This window comes from Pelobates fuscus, chromosome 2, assembly GCF_036172605.1.
Source record: "Pelobates fuscus isolate aPelFus1 chromosome 2, aPelFus1.pri, whole genome shotgun sequence".
Taxonomy (NCBI): Eukaryota; Metazoa; Chordata; class Amphibia; order Anura; family Pelobatidae; genus Pelobates; species Pelobates fuscus.
Genome location: NC_086318.1, coordinates 273350989 through 273368118, shown reverse-complemented (window position 1 = coordinate 273368118; position 17130 = coordinate 273350989). Strand labels below are relative to the sequence as shown.

At 43.8% G+C, this 17130-nt stretch overlaps 1 protein-coding gene across 1 annotated transcript in view; it reads right to left on the bottom strand.

The window, feature by feature from the left end:
• Window positions 1–12001: 12001 nt before the first annotated feature.
• The window catches only part of SPRTN (SprT-like N-terminal domain), a 78778-nt gene continuing 73649 nt past the window's right edge, over window positions 12002–17130 (bottom strand). Inside the window, exon 5 of the mRNA XM_063443388.1 lies at window positions 12002–12711. Within this exon, the coding sequence (XP_063299458.1) occupies window positions 12029–12711 (683 nt within the window). The 3' untranslated portion in view covers window positions 12002–12028. The remainder of the gene's footprint in view (window positions 12712–17130) is intronic.

Below are 17130 nucleotides of genomic sequence, written 5' to 3'. Positions count from 1 at the left end.
GTGGGTTGTCAGTATGACAGATTCCCTGTCTCTGGGTTATAATATCTATCGTTTTTTTAGTCTGTTTGTTCGCATAAACTCCTTCCATTCCCTTCAGCAAGATGGCCCGGTCGGTTACCGAAAGAACTACCGAACGACTGACCACCCATATGTGGAGTGTGACCCTTGTTAACCCTGTTGACGCCTTGATGCTTTCTAAACCACAAGTCCCTTTGAAGTATAACGTACAAGCCAGGTGGTCGGCGTTCGTATGCACGAACACGTGGCGGCAGCCATCTTGGTTAGTAGAACGCGGTCAGCGGTGTTTTGCCGTTGTGTGCATGAAACTAAAATCGAACACCGCTGGAACTTCCACCTTCTGCTAAGTTTGACTGAATCCCCACGAACAGAGCGCCGTTCGGTAGAAGTAATCTACCGAACACCCTTCAACACTGACTTGGTGCATGAACAGTTCCGTTCGTCTATTCGAAGTGCACTTTAATCATTGGACCGCCTGCACAGCCTAATCCTCTGGAACTGTTTTGGGAATGAAACCATGCGTGGGTTCGGTCAAAAAGAGACTTCCAGGAATTTTCTGAACCCCTGCTATGGTCTGGGTGATTTTTGGATATGTTGGTCACCCAGATCAGGACTATCAGGGGATGTTTTGGGGTGTTTGTTTGTTTCTATACTTTGTGTAAAAAAAAATAAAAAAATTCTGCCTGGGGCTAAGTTAGTACATTATCTACCTTAATTATATCACAGGCAGAGGGGAGGGATTGTGTACTGTATGTGGGAGTGTCAGGTATTGTTACATTGTTTTTATTGGTCTGTACAGTTTGTAATTTGGTGCCCAATCAGGTCCAGGGGGTGTTACTCTGGCCTGGGGAATTGTATATAAATCCAACCGGTACCATTAAACCCTTAGACTTCTTCACGCTCAATACTGAGTTCTGTCTCTTATTGCTTCTTTCACGGATGACTCTGGGATTACTACAGCTCCTCTCACCATTTGGAAAAGGACGTCTCTGGCGGTAAAACCACTCTACTACTAGGGTGTACCGCTACAATTGGTGGCAGCGGTGTGATGGTCCTTTCTACCCAGAGAGGGTGCTACCCGGATGTAGAGTCAGTATGACCAATTGAAAAGGCGGACTCTGAAGGACTTACTGGAGAGCCGAGGGAGGTCCACTAGCAACTGCCCACGACGGGAACTGATAACGGAGTTAGTCGAAATAGATCGCGCAGCAGCTATGACCGAAACCAATGTGCCACGTGATAGAGAGGAAGAATTCATCCAAGCTGTTCGGGAAAAGATTGGCAGTATAAGGCCGACACCCCTCAGAGGAACTCATCACCAAAGTCTTTGCTGCAGCCAAAGTAGAGGCAAGTAGGCGCAGGGAAGATCAGCTACGCCAACTTGTAGCCCAACAACCTGTCAGCACTCCTGCGTCCCCAAGCCTGGGTCCCACATAGGGGAAAAAGATTCAGTTTGCAGCGTTCAAACAGTTCCAAGAAAGTGACGAGGACATCTTGAACGGCAATGTGCCCTGCACCGGGTACCCACTGAGGAATAAGTTACCATCTTGTCGAGGAAATTATCTGGGAAAGCCGCTGATGTTTTCCGTGCTATCCCTACTGCGGTCATACAACAATACCACATTGCTAGCCCGGTATGCTGTTACACCGAAGCCTACCGGCGCAGATTTTGGGAGTTCAAGAAGAAAGGGGGGGGGGGGATTCCAACACGGAGTGGGCATGTCGCTTGCACCGTACAGCATCACACTGGGTCAATGGATGCCAAGCCGTGACTGCTGAGGATGTATTGCAGCTGTTTCTCCTAGAGTATGTTCTCAACTCACTACAACCCTTGACCCTACCTGAAGCGGCTCGTCTGGCTGACGAGTACACCGATGCCGGACGCTTGGAACAGACGTCAAAGAGACGTCAAAGAGACAGAATTTCGAATGCCAGTAGCCCCAGCACCACCACGTTACTCTGGGCCACCTAGAACAGCACAACAGGTGAGGTGTCACAGTTGTAACCAATGGGGATATTACTGCAGTGACTGCCCCCTAGAGCCTCCCAGACCCACATGGAGGCAATCCCAACCAACACCTCAACCTACCACAACCCGTACCCAGGCGGTACACTGTTTAGAAGCTGAGACTGGGTCTGAGGAATACCTGGGGGTACTCTATGAAGTTGATCCCGTACAAGCAGCCACCCAAGACAACAGGCAACATCATCACCAAGAGGTGCTGGTCAATGGACGACCCTCACAAGGGCTACGAGACACTGGGGCCACACTAACCTTGCTCCAGCGACATTTGATTAACAACAATGACCCACCGGGAGCACCGTTGCAGTAAGGGGAGCTGGGGGATCTGTGTTCCGCCTCCCCACCGCCCGGGTACATCTTAACTGGGGAGCCGGGTCCGGCATGGTGACACTGGGGCTCATGGACAACTTGCCTGCGGAGGTACTATTGGGGAATGATCTGGGACCATTGACTTGCATATGCTCCTACTGGGCCAGCCAGCGTTAACCCCGTTACCACCCGATCCCAAGCTCGAGCTGTTGACTCCAATCCACCGGTCAGGTAGACCCAGGTAAGACCTACTGACGATATAACTGAGATGTAGCCTGGGACATATTGTAGACCAATATTGCGGAGGATGAGAAGAAGCTTTTGTTGAGCAACCGTGTCAAAGTCGCAGAAAGGTCGAGAATTTGGATAGAGTAGTGACCACAAGATTTTGCAGCAAGTAGATCATTTGATAGATAGGTGGGAGCAGCATATAGCACAGAGTGCTTAGCGCGGAAACCAGACTGAAGTGTGTCTAGCAGAGATTTGGACTCGAGCAAGTCTGTCATGGAGGGGAGGGGGAGCAACACGCAGCCATGGGGCAGTCCCTTTGCAGAAACAACGGCTAGTAGTACCATAGAAGTACCAGCTGGCACGATATCCCACTAGGACGACACCTGGGAGTATCTAGCACAGCTGGGAGAATAACCCAACACTTTTCAGGCCAGGGGTCTCCAATGATGTGTGACACTACTGCAGGACCTGTGATACATGCCAGAGGGTAGGGAAGAGGGGGGACCATCCCAAAGCTCAACTGCTATCCATGATGATTATTGGGGAGCCGTTTAGTCAGATAGCAGTCGACCTCGTAGGACCCCTCAACGGAACTAGTCAATCCGGTAAGCAATATATTCTTACTGTGGTGGACTACGCCACCCGATACTCAGAAGCCGTAGCCCTCGCGAATATCCAGGCAGATACTGTTGCCAGTGCCCTCGTCTGGATATTCACCAGGGTAGGGTTCCCAAAGGCAATAATATCTGACCAAGGTACTAAGTTTACCGCAGACTTAACCCGCCATTTATGGGAAGCCTGTGATATTAAGCCCTTGTTCAGTTCCCCATACCACCCACAGACTAATGGCCTCTGTGAGCGATTCAACGGGACCCTCAAGCAAATGTTGAAGACCTTCACAGACACCTACAGGGACTGGGAGAGATTCCTACCGCATCTCTTGTTCGCCCTTTGAACTACTATATGGGAGAAGAGTGTGAGGTGCCCTTGATCTCATCTGTGAGCACTGGGAGGGAGAGACCAAGAGGGAAGGGATCCCCATCGTATCCAACGTAGTGGAGCTCAGGGACCGCATGGAGCAATTAGCCCAGATGGCAAGGGAGAACCTCCAGGCGGCCCAGGGACGACAGAAGGTTTGGTATGATCGGGGTGCCCGTCAGCACACGTTTCAGATAGGGCAAAAAGTGTCAGTCTTGAAACCTGTCAAGACAGAAGTTGCAAGCAGCCTGGCAAGGCCCATACAAAGTTGTAGAACAGCTATGTGACACTACATATGTCATTGCTAGCTGTAAGGATGAGAGAATAAAAAGGTCCTTCCCCGTAAATATGCTGAAAGAATACCAGGAAAGGCAGGAGGACGTAGAAGCCGTATCTGCAGTAAGGTTAGTTTGGGGTTGCCACAGCAGGGCGAAGAAGAGAATTAAAGGTGTCAAAGAGATGCCTGGGTTTGCGGGTGTGGCAGAACAAACCTCGCCACTGGAGGAGCCTTGTCGCCCGCCTCCTGCCGCTGGACTATGGCCCCATGTTTAACACTGTTCTTTTTCCCTGCAGAAAGGCTGGTTCGTGCCTTTCTGCGGACTGTTAAAGTCACGAACACCGCTGAGACGCCGACCTCCCTTCTCCTACCTGCAGTCAATTACCCGAACACCGGTCCATTTGGTATTTTACTGTTTAAACCATGCTACCCCAGATAGCTATGCCATGGAGCCCAGCCGTATACTGAAAGACTGTATGAAAGACTTTGGCTCCATGGCGATTGAACTGTATGTATGTTATCTGAGCGCCATCCGGTAATAATGTGCGGGATTGTAGCAGAACCCCTTTTTGGCTGTCCCATCTGTAACAGATCCCCCTGTTTTGCATTTGATCTGCAATCTATGTTGCATCCACCACTTACCATTAGTGTTGTCGCGAACGGCGAACGCGAACTTCCTCAAATGTTCGCGAACCGGCGAACCGCCATTGACTTCAATGGGCAGGCGAATTTTAAAACCAACAGGGACTCTTTCTGGCCACAAAAGTGATGGAAAAGTTGTTTCAATGGGGACTAACACCTGGACTGTGGCATGCCGGAGGGGGATCCATGGCAAAACTCCCATGGAAAATTACACAGTTGATGCAGAGTCTGCTTTTAATCCATAAAGGGCAGAAATCACCTAACATTGACACCTGTCCTCTTTAAAATCTAAAGCTTAAGCTATTGTTAAAACAGATATGAGTGGTGGCACTGACTGTGCAAATGGGCAAGGCATCCAACCTGACACAGAAGCTGGCAGGCAGGCAACTGCTCTTCTATTACAGTGAAAACAAATTATTTATTTTAAATCTAAAGCTTAACCAATTGTTAAAACAGATATGAGTGGTGGCACTGGGCAAGTAGGCACAGTATCCAATGTGAACCTCACACAGAAGCTGGCAGGCAGGCACCTGCAATTACATTACACAGGGAAAAAAAAGCAGCCTGATGTCATAGCCCTAAAAAGGGCTTTTTGGGGTGCTGTCCTTACAGCAGAGATCAGATGAGTCCTTCAGGATTGTAGTGGACACTGAATACCCTAGCCTAGCTATCAATTTCCCTATCTAATCAGCAGCAGCTAAACTTTCCCTCCTCTCACTAAGCATGCATCTTCCGAATGAATCGAAAATGGATGCTGGGAGGGAGGTTGGAGGGTGTGGAAGGGAGGGAGTGCTGCTGATTGGCTGGAATGTGTCTGCTGACCGAGAGGCACAGGGTCAAAGTTTGCCCAATGATGACGAATAAGGGGCGGATCGAACCGCCCATGTGTTCGCCCGCGGCGGCAAACGCGAACACGCTAAGTTCGCCGGGAACTGTTCGCCGGCGGACAGTTCGGTACATCACTACTTACCATGTTACCTGGGAACCTCTACCCTTTGTTTTATTACCATCATCCACCTTGCCTTGCACTTAAAGACAAAAACTGTTTCTGTCCCTTTAATTGTGTTGTGCAAAGAATGGGTACGTTTGATATGGCACTTCGGATACAGCCGAAGTGGCCGCCATTAGACAATCGAACACGTGGCGGCGGCCATTTTAATGCAGTCGAACGCGGTCGACCTGTACCTTCCCCTACCCTTCAACACCGCGGCTGGAGACTAAGTCCCGTTCGAAGATTCGAACAACCGATCGAATGGGACTTTGTCATCTTTTGCATGTGAAATACACTGGCACTCGACTAACGACCACCGCAGAAGTCTAACCCCGTTCTACTTCGACAGAAGTCGAAGTGCGTTCGACTATTCGAACTCCGCCTTCGGATGGGACGTTGTCAATTTTCAAGGCAAAAATAGACCGACCACACAGCCTGAATCTGTGGAACTGTTTTGGGCATGCAAACAGGCGTGCGGTCGGTCCAAAGAGACTTTTTCAATATCTCGGGAACCACTCAACCGATTTGTACACATTTTTAATATGTTTTTCCCCAAGTTGTGTGATTCATAAAAATATTCCTGTGGGATACAAAATCATAAAGTTACAAAATTTTATAAAAATGTATAAGTTTTAGCTTGGAGATAATTGAGGAGATACAGTAAAAAAACTCAATTATCTCCCAAGCAGAGGGGAGGGAATATGTGGGATGTAACAGTTATATGATTGGTTAATGCCCAATTGTCTGTGGGCATCTCCCTTGCAATGCATAAAAGCAGAGTCCCTGTCATTAAACATCAGTTCTACTCCTGATACTGTGTGTCGTCCAGTGATTGGGAAAGGTGATGGGATATTATTGGATTTGATTGCTGACTGTGCTGGATATTCTCTGAGATTTACTACTTGTTCCTGCATCCTCTGGATATATTGGTGGAGCTAGGCTGTGGGAAATCAGCTCTCCGCTACAGGGATAGGTAGAATGTGTATGTTCTATGTGATAAATGTAACAGTATGTATTTTATTGTCCTTTGTCTGCTATGTGGTTAATGAAGTTTTGCCTCTGTCCTTGGAGATAATTGGATTACTTACCAATTACCTCCAGGACAGAGAGGAGGGATTGTGATGCATTGTGGGATTGTAAGCTTGTGATTGGTCAATGTCCAATATGTTTCCCAGTCTTCCATCTGGTCCCCTAGAGGAGTGACCACCAGGTGGGAGACCTGCATAAAAGTCAGGCATTTAGCCCCAGTAAATCAGTTCTGCTTGACCCTCAAACGAAGTGTCGTCTCGTTCGCCAGGAGTGTAAGCTGTTCGTATGTTTTTTTCTGTTCGGCTGTTTAACAGTATTCGTGTGTTCGGGAGTTGGTGAATTTGTGTGTTTTCGGTTCGGGAGTTTGAGTATTCATGTGTTTGCAATTCGGGAGATTGATGCTTGCAGTAGCTGCCTGTGCATCTAAAAAGGGGAATATTGCCTAAATGGTTCTTAAACTCTTGTGTGCAAAACAGTCCGTTACAGTGGAAGCATGAGCTAATGCGAGAGGAAAAGTAGGACTGTTTGGCGAGAGCAAGGGCTGCGCTGTATGAACACAATATGAATCTATAATGGAGAAAGTGTGACTGGGTGCAAGACTTCCTCTAGGAGCGTTCAGCACAATGGGAGCATTTAGTATGCCACGGTTGGGGGCGTGTCCTCCTTGAGGTGCTTGTTTGGAGCAGTGCTGCAGCGTTCAAGGCAGAAGTGAGGGTAGTGTTATATGCAGAGATAGCCAGTGAAGGACAAGAGAGGGAAGTGATGGATAGCAGCTGTAAATTAATATCAGCTGACAGCTGCAGAAGATCAAGAGAATTAAGGTTCCTCCTGAGTTGAGGGGGGTTAGGTTGAGGTTGTTGAGTGAGGGGGTACACGAGAGAAAATGATTGGTGGTGATCAGAGAGAGGAAAAGGAGTGTTGCAGATATTAGATACTGTACATGCATAAGAGAAGATTTGGTCAAGGGTAGTGCTAGCTTCATAGGCAGGAGAATTTGCCCACTGCGATAGTCCGAGGGAGGATGTATTTGAAAGTAGTTTGGAGGCTACTGAGGTCAAAGGTGGGTTAGTGGGAATATTGAAGTCCCCTAGAATTAGGGATGGAATGTTAGAAGAGAGGAAATAGGGTAGCCAGGCAGCAAAGTGGTCAAGGAAGAGAAGAGGGGAACCAGGGGGACGGTAAATAACAGCAATGTTAGCAGAGAAGGGTTTAAAAAGGAGAATAATATGTATTTCAAATGATGGGAAAGAGAGGGAAGGGGGGGTGGGTAGAGGTTTAAAGGAGCAGTGAGGGGAGATGAGAAACCCTACACCACCACCTTTACATTCAGAGTTTCTTGGATTGTGGGTAAGTTGAAGACCACCAAAGGACAATGATGCAGGGGTAGCAGTGTCAGAGGGGGAGAGCCATGTGTTAAGGCTAATAAATCTATTGAACTTGAGATGAAGTAGTCATGGACAGCAGTGAATTTTGTAATATTGCGAACAGAGTGTGCATTCAAGAGGGCAGTATTGAAGGAGGAACATGAGATGGGCATGAGATTAGTGTGGATCCTTGGGTTAGTATGTGGTGAGTTTGCCAAAATGGGACCGGCGTTTGGAGAGACATCACCAGCAGCTAGGAGCAGAATAATTTAAAGGAAGTGAAGGTGGGAGTAGGATATTGAAAGTTTTGTAGAGGGGTATGTATACAGTAGATTTGGGAGGAGTTGGTGGAAAGGTATATGTAGGGTGCATGGGATGAATAGAGAGGGGAGGGTAGTAAAGTGGAAGTAATGAAGATGGTGTTGCCAGGGACAGGTGAGCAGAAGGATATTTTAGTAATGAGAGAAGTTAGTGTGAAAGAAAAAAATAGAAGGTAGAACGTTATTTAGAGAAAATGTGTATTATATGAATATAAAGATTATATACATGCACATATTTAAATCATATAAAAATATATATATATATATATATATATATATATATATATATATATATCTCAATGAGTGTTTAAATCATTGTTAAGGATGCTGTATGTTAACAGATGCTAGTGAGAGTGGAGTAAAGGGACACAAAAGGTAAGGATAGTATTAGACTAGTGACAGTTGCAAGAGAGGAATCAGTTGGGAGCTTAACAGTTTAATTGATACGCTTTCATGAAGAAGTGGGTTTTTAATGATTTTTTTGAAGGAGTGGAGACTGGGTGAGCATCTAACGGAGGAGGGAAGCAAGTTCCACAGGAACGGTGCAGCCCTCGAGAAGTCTTGAAGGCGAGCATCAGAGGTGGGTGTATGGACAGAAGATAGTCGTAAGTCTTCAGCAGATCATAAGGGCCTAGACAGGACATACTTGTGTTTTAGGGAGGATAGATAGGTGGGAGCAGCATTATGAAGAGATTTGAAAGCAAGAAGCAGAATTTAAAATTTAGCCATATATCTTACAGGAAGCCAATGTAGGGACTGACAGAAGGGTGAGGCGTGAGAGGTGCGGGCGGACAGGAAGAGGAGCCTCGCCGCCACATTCATTATGGACTGTAACGGCGCAAGTTGGAAGCACGTAAGACCACTGAGAAGTGGATTACAGTAGTCAATGAGAGAAAGGACAGTGGTATGGACCAGCACCTTAGCCACATCTGGCGTTAAGTAGGGTCGGATGCGCACAATGTTTTTGAGATGGAAACGACAGGATTTGGCGATAGACTGAACATGAGGCTTGAAGGAGAGGTCGGAGTCAAAGAGAACACCTAGGCAGCGAGCCTGCGTGGTGGAGCTCATGGTAGCACCATTGACTTGGAGGGAGACAGACAAAGGAGTAACACTTGAGGGAGGAAAGACCAGAATTTCAGTTTAAGGAAGTGGGCAGCCATCCAGTTACAAATAGGAGAGGGGCAGTCTGAGACATTAGTCAAGAGGGAGGGGGAGAGATCAGGAGGGGACAGGTAGATTTGCGTGTCGTCTGCATAGAAATGATATTGGAAGCCAAAGGAGCTAATGAGTTTACCAAGGGAGGCAGTATAGATGGAGAACAGTAGGGGACCAAGGACTGAACCTTGGGGTACACCAAAAGATAGGATTTGGGGAGAAGAAGCAGAGCCAGAGAAATAAACACTGAAAGAGTGCTGGGAGAGGTAGGCGGAGCACCAGGAGAGAGCAATATCTTGTAGACCAATATTGCGGAGGATGAGAAGAAGCTTTTGTTGAGCAACCATGTCAAAGCCGCAGAAAGGTCGAGAATTTGGATAGAGTAGTGACCACAAGATTTTGCAGCAAGTAGATCATTTGATAGATAGGTGGGAGCAGCATATAGCACAGAGTGCTTAGCGCGGAAACCAGACTGAAGTGTGTCTAGCAGAGATTTGGACTCGAGCAAGTCTGTCAATCTTGCATACACAACTCTTTCAAGGATCTTGGATGCAAAAGGCAGTAGCGAGATAGGACGATAGTTGGATGGGGAGTTATGGTCAAGGTTGTGCTTCTTTAGAATCGGGTTACAGTTGCATGTTTGAAGGGCGATGGAAATATACCAGAGGGGAGAGAGAGATTGAGAATTTTAGTGAGAAGTAGAGAAAGATAAGAGAGTACGGATGAGATGCAAGGGAATTGGATCTAGGGAGCAGGTGGTGGGGCGGGAGGACTGGAGCAGAGCATAAACCTCTTCCAATGTAGTGGGTGCGAATGAACATAGAACAGCAGAGGGAGTGAAGTTAGGGGAAGTATTGTAATGGGAGTAAGAAAGATGAGAGATCTCTTCCCTGATTGTAGAGATCTTGTCAGTAAAGTGAGTTGCAAAGTCTGAGGCGGTCAAGTTAGTAGGTGGAGGAGGAACAATAGGGAGAATAAGAGTTAAATGTGTGAAATAGTCATTTGGATTCGCGGGAGAGTGTGGTTATGAGGGTATTGAAGTAAAAACAGAGAAAGGAGAGAAAAAAATAGAGGAACACTCACCAATATAGTGGGTGTAGTCCAGATTAGCTCTCAAAAGAATATACCTCTTAATGTAAATGTCACATATATGAAAAAGGGGAAAGGAAGGGGGGTTAAAACTTTATTAACACAACGTAAGAAAATATAATACAAGTTGGATTACCAATAGAAAAAGAATATCTCTAAACGGTGGGTGAGTAAACTAGAGTTAGAATGCTCAAATATAGGAGATATGTCCAGGGTAGAAAAGTACCTGGCTGGCTCCCAAATGTCTATGTATGCTGGCTGGGGACTGCTTCTGTATAGAATACAGATAAATTGAACCAAAACCCTTTGTAAAAGGTGAAAAAGCAGTATAAGAATTAGCAGAAAGGGGCGGAGGGTGCCTGGCAGTGGTTGTGGTCAAGAGAGGGAGCAAAATAAATGTTGTCTCTAATATAGGCAGCTGTATTAGCGGGGTATATACAGGGTAAACAAAATCTTATAATGGAGTAAAGTGGACTGTATCCACAGATCCCCTGTTATATGTCAGAATATGGGGATATCCACAAATATCTAAATATCATGTATATCCAAAATAGGAAGGAGGTGTACATAGATAAAAGGATATCCCTCAGAGAACATGGAATACTCTCGCTTATAACATGCAAGAAAAAGCCACTTCACATCCCACCAAAGCAGTGCCCTAACGTTGCCCTAGGCTAGCTGTCTGGCTCACACACTGTGAGAGTATAACTAAACTGCTACTTCAAGGCAGCCTCAACACAAATCCCTATTATAGACACCCCATATCAGCCTAGCAAAGAAAAACGGTGTAAAGGCAAAGTTGCCTACTCCATGAGCCTAATAGCATTGCAATAAAAACCCACGAAAAAAACCCTGATCCGAAGTATAAAGTAATGAAATTTAAACTAGTGAAGTAATAGGCATCGGCAGGGAGAAAAACGCTCAACGCGCGTTTCGGCGTTCAAACACGCCTTTGTCAGCTCTTGTAAAACAGATTTCAAAGCTGGTGTAGTTTCTTTTTCGTGCAATTTTTTTTTCAGTGGTTTCTGGTTCTGTCTTTCAAATAAAGCATTTTACAATGTAACAAAGCAAACATATTTATTAGAAAATATATACAAAAAAGGCACTGTATAGAACACGTAGAGGTGAACTCTTTAAAGGAGCTTCCCTAAAAGATCAGTTTGTCATTGTAGTCTGCAACATCTTTACAGCTGCTGCATATTAAGGACGCAATACATGATTTTGCTTTAAAAACGAATTTGTATGCATTTTAGAACTGATTTTTTTTTTATTCGCATACACAACCACAGTGAGATATCCCTTAAAAGAAATAAACAGCAGCTGTCAAAAGTATTGAAAACAGGGAGCAATGACCAGGAAATAATTAAAAAAATATATATTAACCTTTTGTAGTGAATATTACTAAATAACAGCATACAATTTTATTTTAAAGCAAAACCTGATCACTTTAATAGTGAAAAAGTAAGCAAAAGCAAATGTAATGTTTTGCTGGAGTCTACATTTTATAAAACATTTAAATATGTTTAACCCCTTAAGGACCAAACTTCTGAAATAAAAGGGAATCATGACATGTCACACATGTCATGTGTCCTTAAGGGGTTAATAGACAGCTAAACAAGAGTCTAAGTGCTCATTGACATTCAACTCCAGAACTTCAGTCCTACAGACAGGACAGCTGACCGTCACGCTTTGTTGGCTGGAACTAGCAGTAGTTATATCTGATGGTGCAGCAGTGCTGTTAATGTTTTGCATGTGTTTATTCTTGGCATTTCTCCAAGGACTCGTTAAAAGAAAGTCCTCAACAGCTTTTTCATCTTGCATTCGTGGCCTCTTAGTAGATTGTCCATATATATTTTCATTGTTCAATCCCTGAGAAGTAATAGATGTAGTTGCTGAACGCTTGGATGTTTTGATAGACATTTTCTTCTCAGTCATATTGGATAAAAAAAGATCAGCAATACGAGGTGATGTGTTTTCAGAATGAACTTTAGTCCTTTTAACTGGGAGTTTTATTGGTGACCCATTCACATTAAGGAATACTTTCGGGTTAGCAACAGATACCATAGGGACACCACTCTTCGAATGCATGTATTTCTCCTGACTTAGTAAAGGCTTTTTATTGTTCAAAATAAAGGTGCTGGAAGAACTTGGCAGCAAATTCTTGGTATTTCCTGTTGAAGTATTGCTAGTATGAGGCATATCCGACTTACTGGTTTGAACCAATTTATAACCTACTCCACTAAAGGGAATAATTGTGCGTATGTCAACTCCATGATTTTTACCTGAGAAAAGAGAACGTAATTAAAAACATAATTTAGATGACTGGGAATAAATGGGAATATTTTAAAAATAGAACTAAAAAGACAATCTAAAACAGGGCTTCCCAAACTTTTATGGCCCGAGACCCACTTTTCAAAATGGTAATTTTCCGAGACCCACTTGCTTTTAATGCATATTTGGAGAGAAGGGGTTACAGTGTGGGGAGGGGGGCAGGGAGAGAAGGTGTTACAATGTGGGGAGGAAGGCAGGGAGTGAAGGGGTTACAGTGGGGGGAGGGGGACAGGGAGAGCAGGGGTTACAGTGGGGGGGAGGGAGGAAGGGAGTGAAGGGGTTAGTGTGGGGAGGGGGGCAGGTACTGAAGGGGTTACAGTGGGGGGAGGGGGCAGGGGTTACAGTGGGGGAGGGAGAGCAGGGGTTAGTGTGGGGAGGGGGGCAGGGAGTGAAGGGGTTACAGTTTGTGGGGGGGGCAGGGAGAAAATAATTTACATTGGGGGCAGGGTCTGGGGGCTGTGTCCTACCTTCATTGAATTCCCTGGTGGTCCGGTGGGTTAATGCTCCGGTCTGTAGCTCCGCCGGGTGCAGAGCTGCTGACTGTGTAATAAAAGTCTTGCAAGCTCCCAGAGTGTTGCCATGGTAACGCTCTGGGTGCTCGCGAGACTTCTATCACACGGTCTGCAGCTCTGCACCCGGCGGAGCTGCAGACCGGAGGTGCTGGGCAGACTCATTGGAGGGAGCCCGGCGGCATACAGGGCAAGCCGCCGGGCTCCATCCTGGTGTCAGTCTGCTTGCCCGAGTCCTGGATGTGTGGGTCAGCGCGACCCACTGGGAATCGCCCTGTGACCCACACTTTGGGAACCGCTGATCTAAAACATTTGTTTTGCAGATATTGATAAAGAAAATCTTATTAACCCCTTAGTGACCAGACAGTTTTTCAACTTTCTTTTTACATTTACTGCTGTGTTTAGCTGTAATTTTCCTCTTACTCATTTACTGTATACACATATTATATACCGTTTTTCTCGCCATTAAGTGGTCTTTCTAAAGATACCATTATTTTCATCATATCATAATTTACTATAAAAAATTTTTATAAAATATAAAAAGAATTGGAAAAAACACACACTTTTTCGAACTTTGACCTACAAAATCTGTTACGCATCTACAACCGCCAAAAAACACCCATGATAAATAATTTCTACATTTTGTCCCGAGTTTAAAAATCGCCAATGTTAACATGTTCTTAGCTTTTTTTTGAAAGGTTATAGGGCTATAAGTACAAGTAGCACTTTGCTATTTCTAAACCATTTTTTTTTAAAAATAAGGCAAGTTAGATTGTAACACGGATATCGGTCAGGAATCCCTGAATAACCTTACACATGTATATATTTTTTTAAAAGAAGACAACCTAAGGTATTAAATTTGGGGTATTTTGACTCTTTTCATGCAACCATTTTACCACCAATCTATGCAAAACGTAAAAAAATAGTGAATTTTTTGACACATATAGCAATTTAAGAATACATGTACAGAGAACTTTAAGGGTTACTGCCAAAGAACACCCCAATATGTGTTCAGCAACATCTCCTGAGTACAGTGATACCCCCCATATATAGGTGTGTTGGGTTCTCTAGGGGCTAAAAGACCTTATTTGGAGGGTGCACATTCCAGTTTTCCAACTTGGAATTTTCTCAGCTGGTCATCATGCCCCCATGTCCTATTTGGGACATTTTTTAAAGCCGGGTTCAACCTTTATAGCAGTGATGGGTTGCACCTAAAAGGGAGAGAGTCTACAGTGCTGAGGGATAGGATGGCTAGAAGGTTGGAGGAGATTTTAAACTAGTAGCAGGGGGGAGGGTCATAGCAATCTACAAAATGGAGATAGGAAGAAGGAGATGGGCTTTAGCTCAGTATAAGGGGGTGGAGATGGGTGGAGGGGCAAGCTCAGAACAGAGAAGGTATGTAATGTTGATAATTCACAAAAAGTGCAAGTGACTCATGATATTAAATGTATGCTTACTAATGCAAGGAGCCTATATAACAAAATTGGGGAACTAGAGGCAATAGCATACACTAAACAATATGACATAATAGGCATAACTGAAACATGGTGGGATGAGACACATGACTGGGTAGTGAACTTAAATGGGTACATGTTATTTTGGAAGGATAGGACTAACAAGGAGGGTGGTGGGGTATGTTCGTATGTCACCCATGAGTTAAAGCAAGTGGAATATGATGAGGAAAATGTGGAAGCTTTATGGGTAAATATATTCTTGGGAAGAAGGGAAATCAACTATTGGCTGGGATAGGTTATAAACCACTTAATGTTAACCCCTTCAGGACGGAGTCAATAGTGCACGTTCTGATCAAAACAAAACGTAAACAAAAACTAGGATTTACGCTATATGTCTGTTCACCCGTAGTTCCCCCCTCTTTCAAATTATATGCACCCACACTTATTTTATATAATTTTGTTCAGGAGAAACAGGGCTTTAATCTAATCATTAACTATTCATATATGGAACATAATTTATTATAAATCAAATTAAAAAAAATTTGAGAAAATAAGATTTTTTTTTAATTTGCATTTCCGTCTGACATTTTAACTGTGAATGTCATAACACTGTTAGGTTTTACTGCAAAAAAAATGCACATATTTGTAATCAGCGATGTCTCACGAGTACAACAGTACCCCCCATTAACAGGTTTTATGTGGTTTTGGAAAGTTACAGGGTCAAATATAGAACATTCCATTTTTAAATTGAAATTTTCCAGATTAGTAATGTTACCTTTGAGACGTGTGGTAGCCCAGGAATGAGAATTACCCCCATAATGGCATAGCATTTGAAAAAGTAGACAAGCCAAGGTATTGAAAGTGGGGTCTGTTTAGTCTTTTTTAGTAGCCACTTAGTCACAAACACTGGCCAAAGTTAGCGTTCATATTTGTTTTTGTGTGAAAAAAGCAAAAAACGAATATATGGCCAGTGTTTGTGACTAAGTGGCTATTAAGAAAGACTGGACATACCCCACTTGCAATACCTCGCGTTGTCTACTTTTGCAAATGGTATGCCATCATGGGGGTAATGCTCATTCCTGGGCTACCATACGCTCTCAAAGGCAACATAACCAATCTGGCAAATTTCAATGTCAAAAAAATGAAATGCAAGCCGTATATGTGACTCTCTAACTTTCCAAAACACCATAAAACCTGTACATGGGGGGTACTTTTATTCTCGGGAGACTTCACTAAACACAAATATTAGTGTTTTAAAACAGTAAAACATATTACAACAATAATATAGACCATAAAAGTGCCGTTCGCTTGTAAAAAATTCGAAAAACTTCACTTTTACTTAAAATATCATCGTTGTAATACAATTTACCAGTTTGAAACACTAATATTTGAGTTCAGCGAAGTCTCCCGAGTAAAACAGTACCCCCTATGTATAGGTTTTATGGTGTCTTGGAGAGTTACAGGGTCAAATACAGTGCTTGTGAATTAAATTCTCTGCACTTTCTCCCTGTGTTGTCAAGCATGTCAATCAAATTTTAATTAATCAAATCACATAATTACGTTAAAAGATTATTTAAATATATACACGTAGAATTTTAATATATATGCATTTAAAGGTATTTAAATTCTACGTGTATACTAATGTAATCTTTTATGTAATTATATGTATTTATATATATATATATATATATATATATATATATTTGCGGTTATTTGTATTTTATATATACCGTATATACTCGAGTATAAGCCGACCCGAATATAAGCCGAGGCCCCTAATTTTACCCCCAAAAACTGTGAAAACGTATTGACTCGAGTATAAGACTAGGGTGGGAAATGCAGCAGCTACTGGTAAATTTCTAAATAAAATTAGATCATAACAAAATTACCGTATATTAATAGAATATTTATTTACAGTGTGTGTATATAATGAATGCAGTGTGTGCGTATGAGTGCAGTGCGTGTGTGCGTATGAGTGCAGTGCGTGTGTGCGTATGAGTGCAGTGCGTGTGTGCGTATGAGTGCAGTGCGTGTGTATGAATGCAGTGCGTGTGTATGAATGCAGTGTGTGTGTATGAATGCAGTGTGTGTGTGTATGAGTGCAGTGTGTGTGTGTGTATGAGTGCAGTGTGTGTGTGTGTATGAGTGCAGTGTGTGTATTAGGGATCGACCGATATTGATTTTTTAGAGCCGATACAGATACCGATATCCTGTGAACTTTCAGGCCGATAGCCGATATAATTTGCCGATATTCTGTACATTTACCATTTTGGAAAATAAAAAACTATTTCTAAAGGTAAATGCACAAAATATACATGCCACGTGTAGTGGATGCAGTGTGTTTAGACAGGGGAGCTGTGTATGTGTGTGTAGTGGATGAAGTGTTTGTGCAGTGTGTGTTTGTATA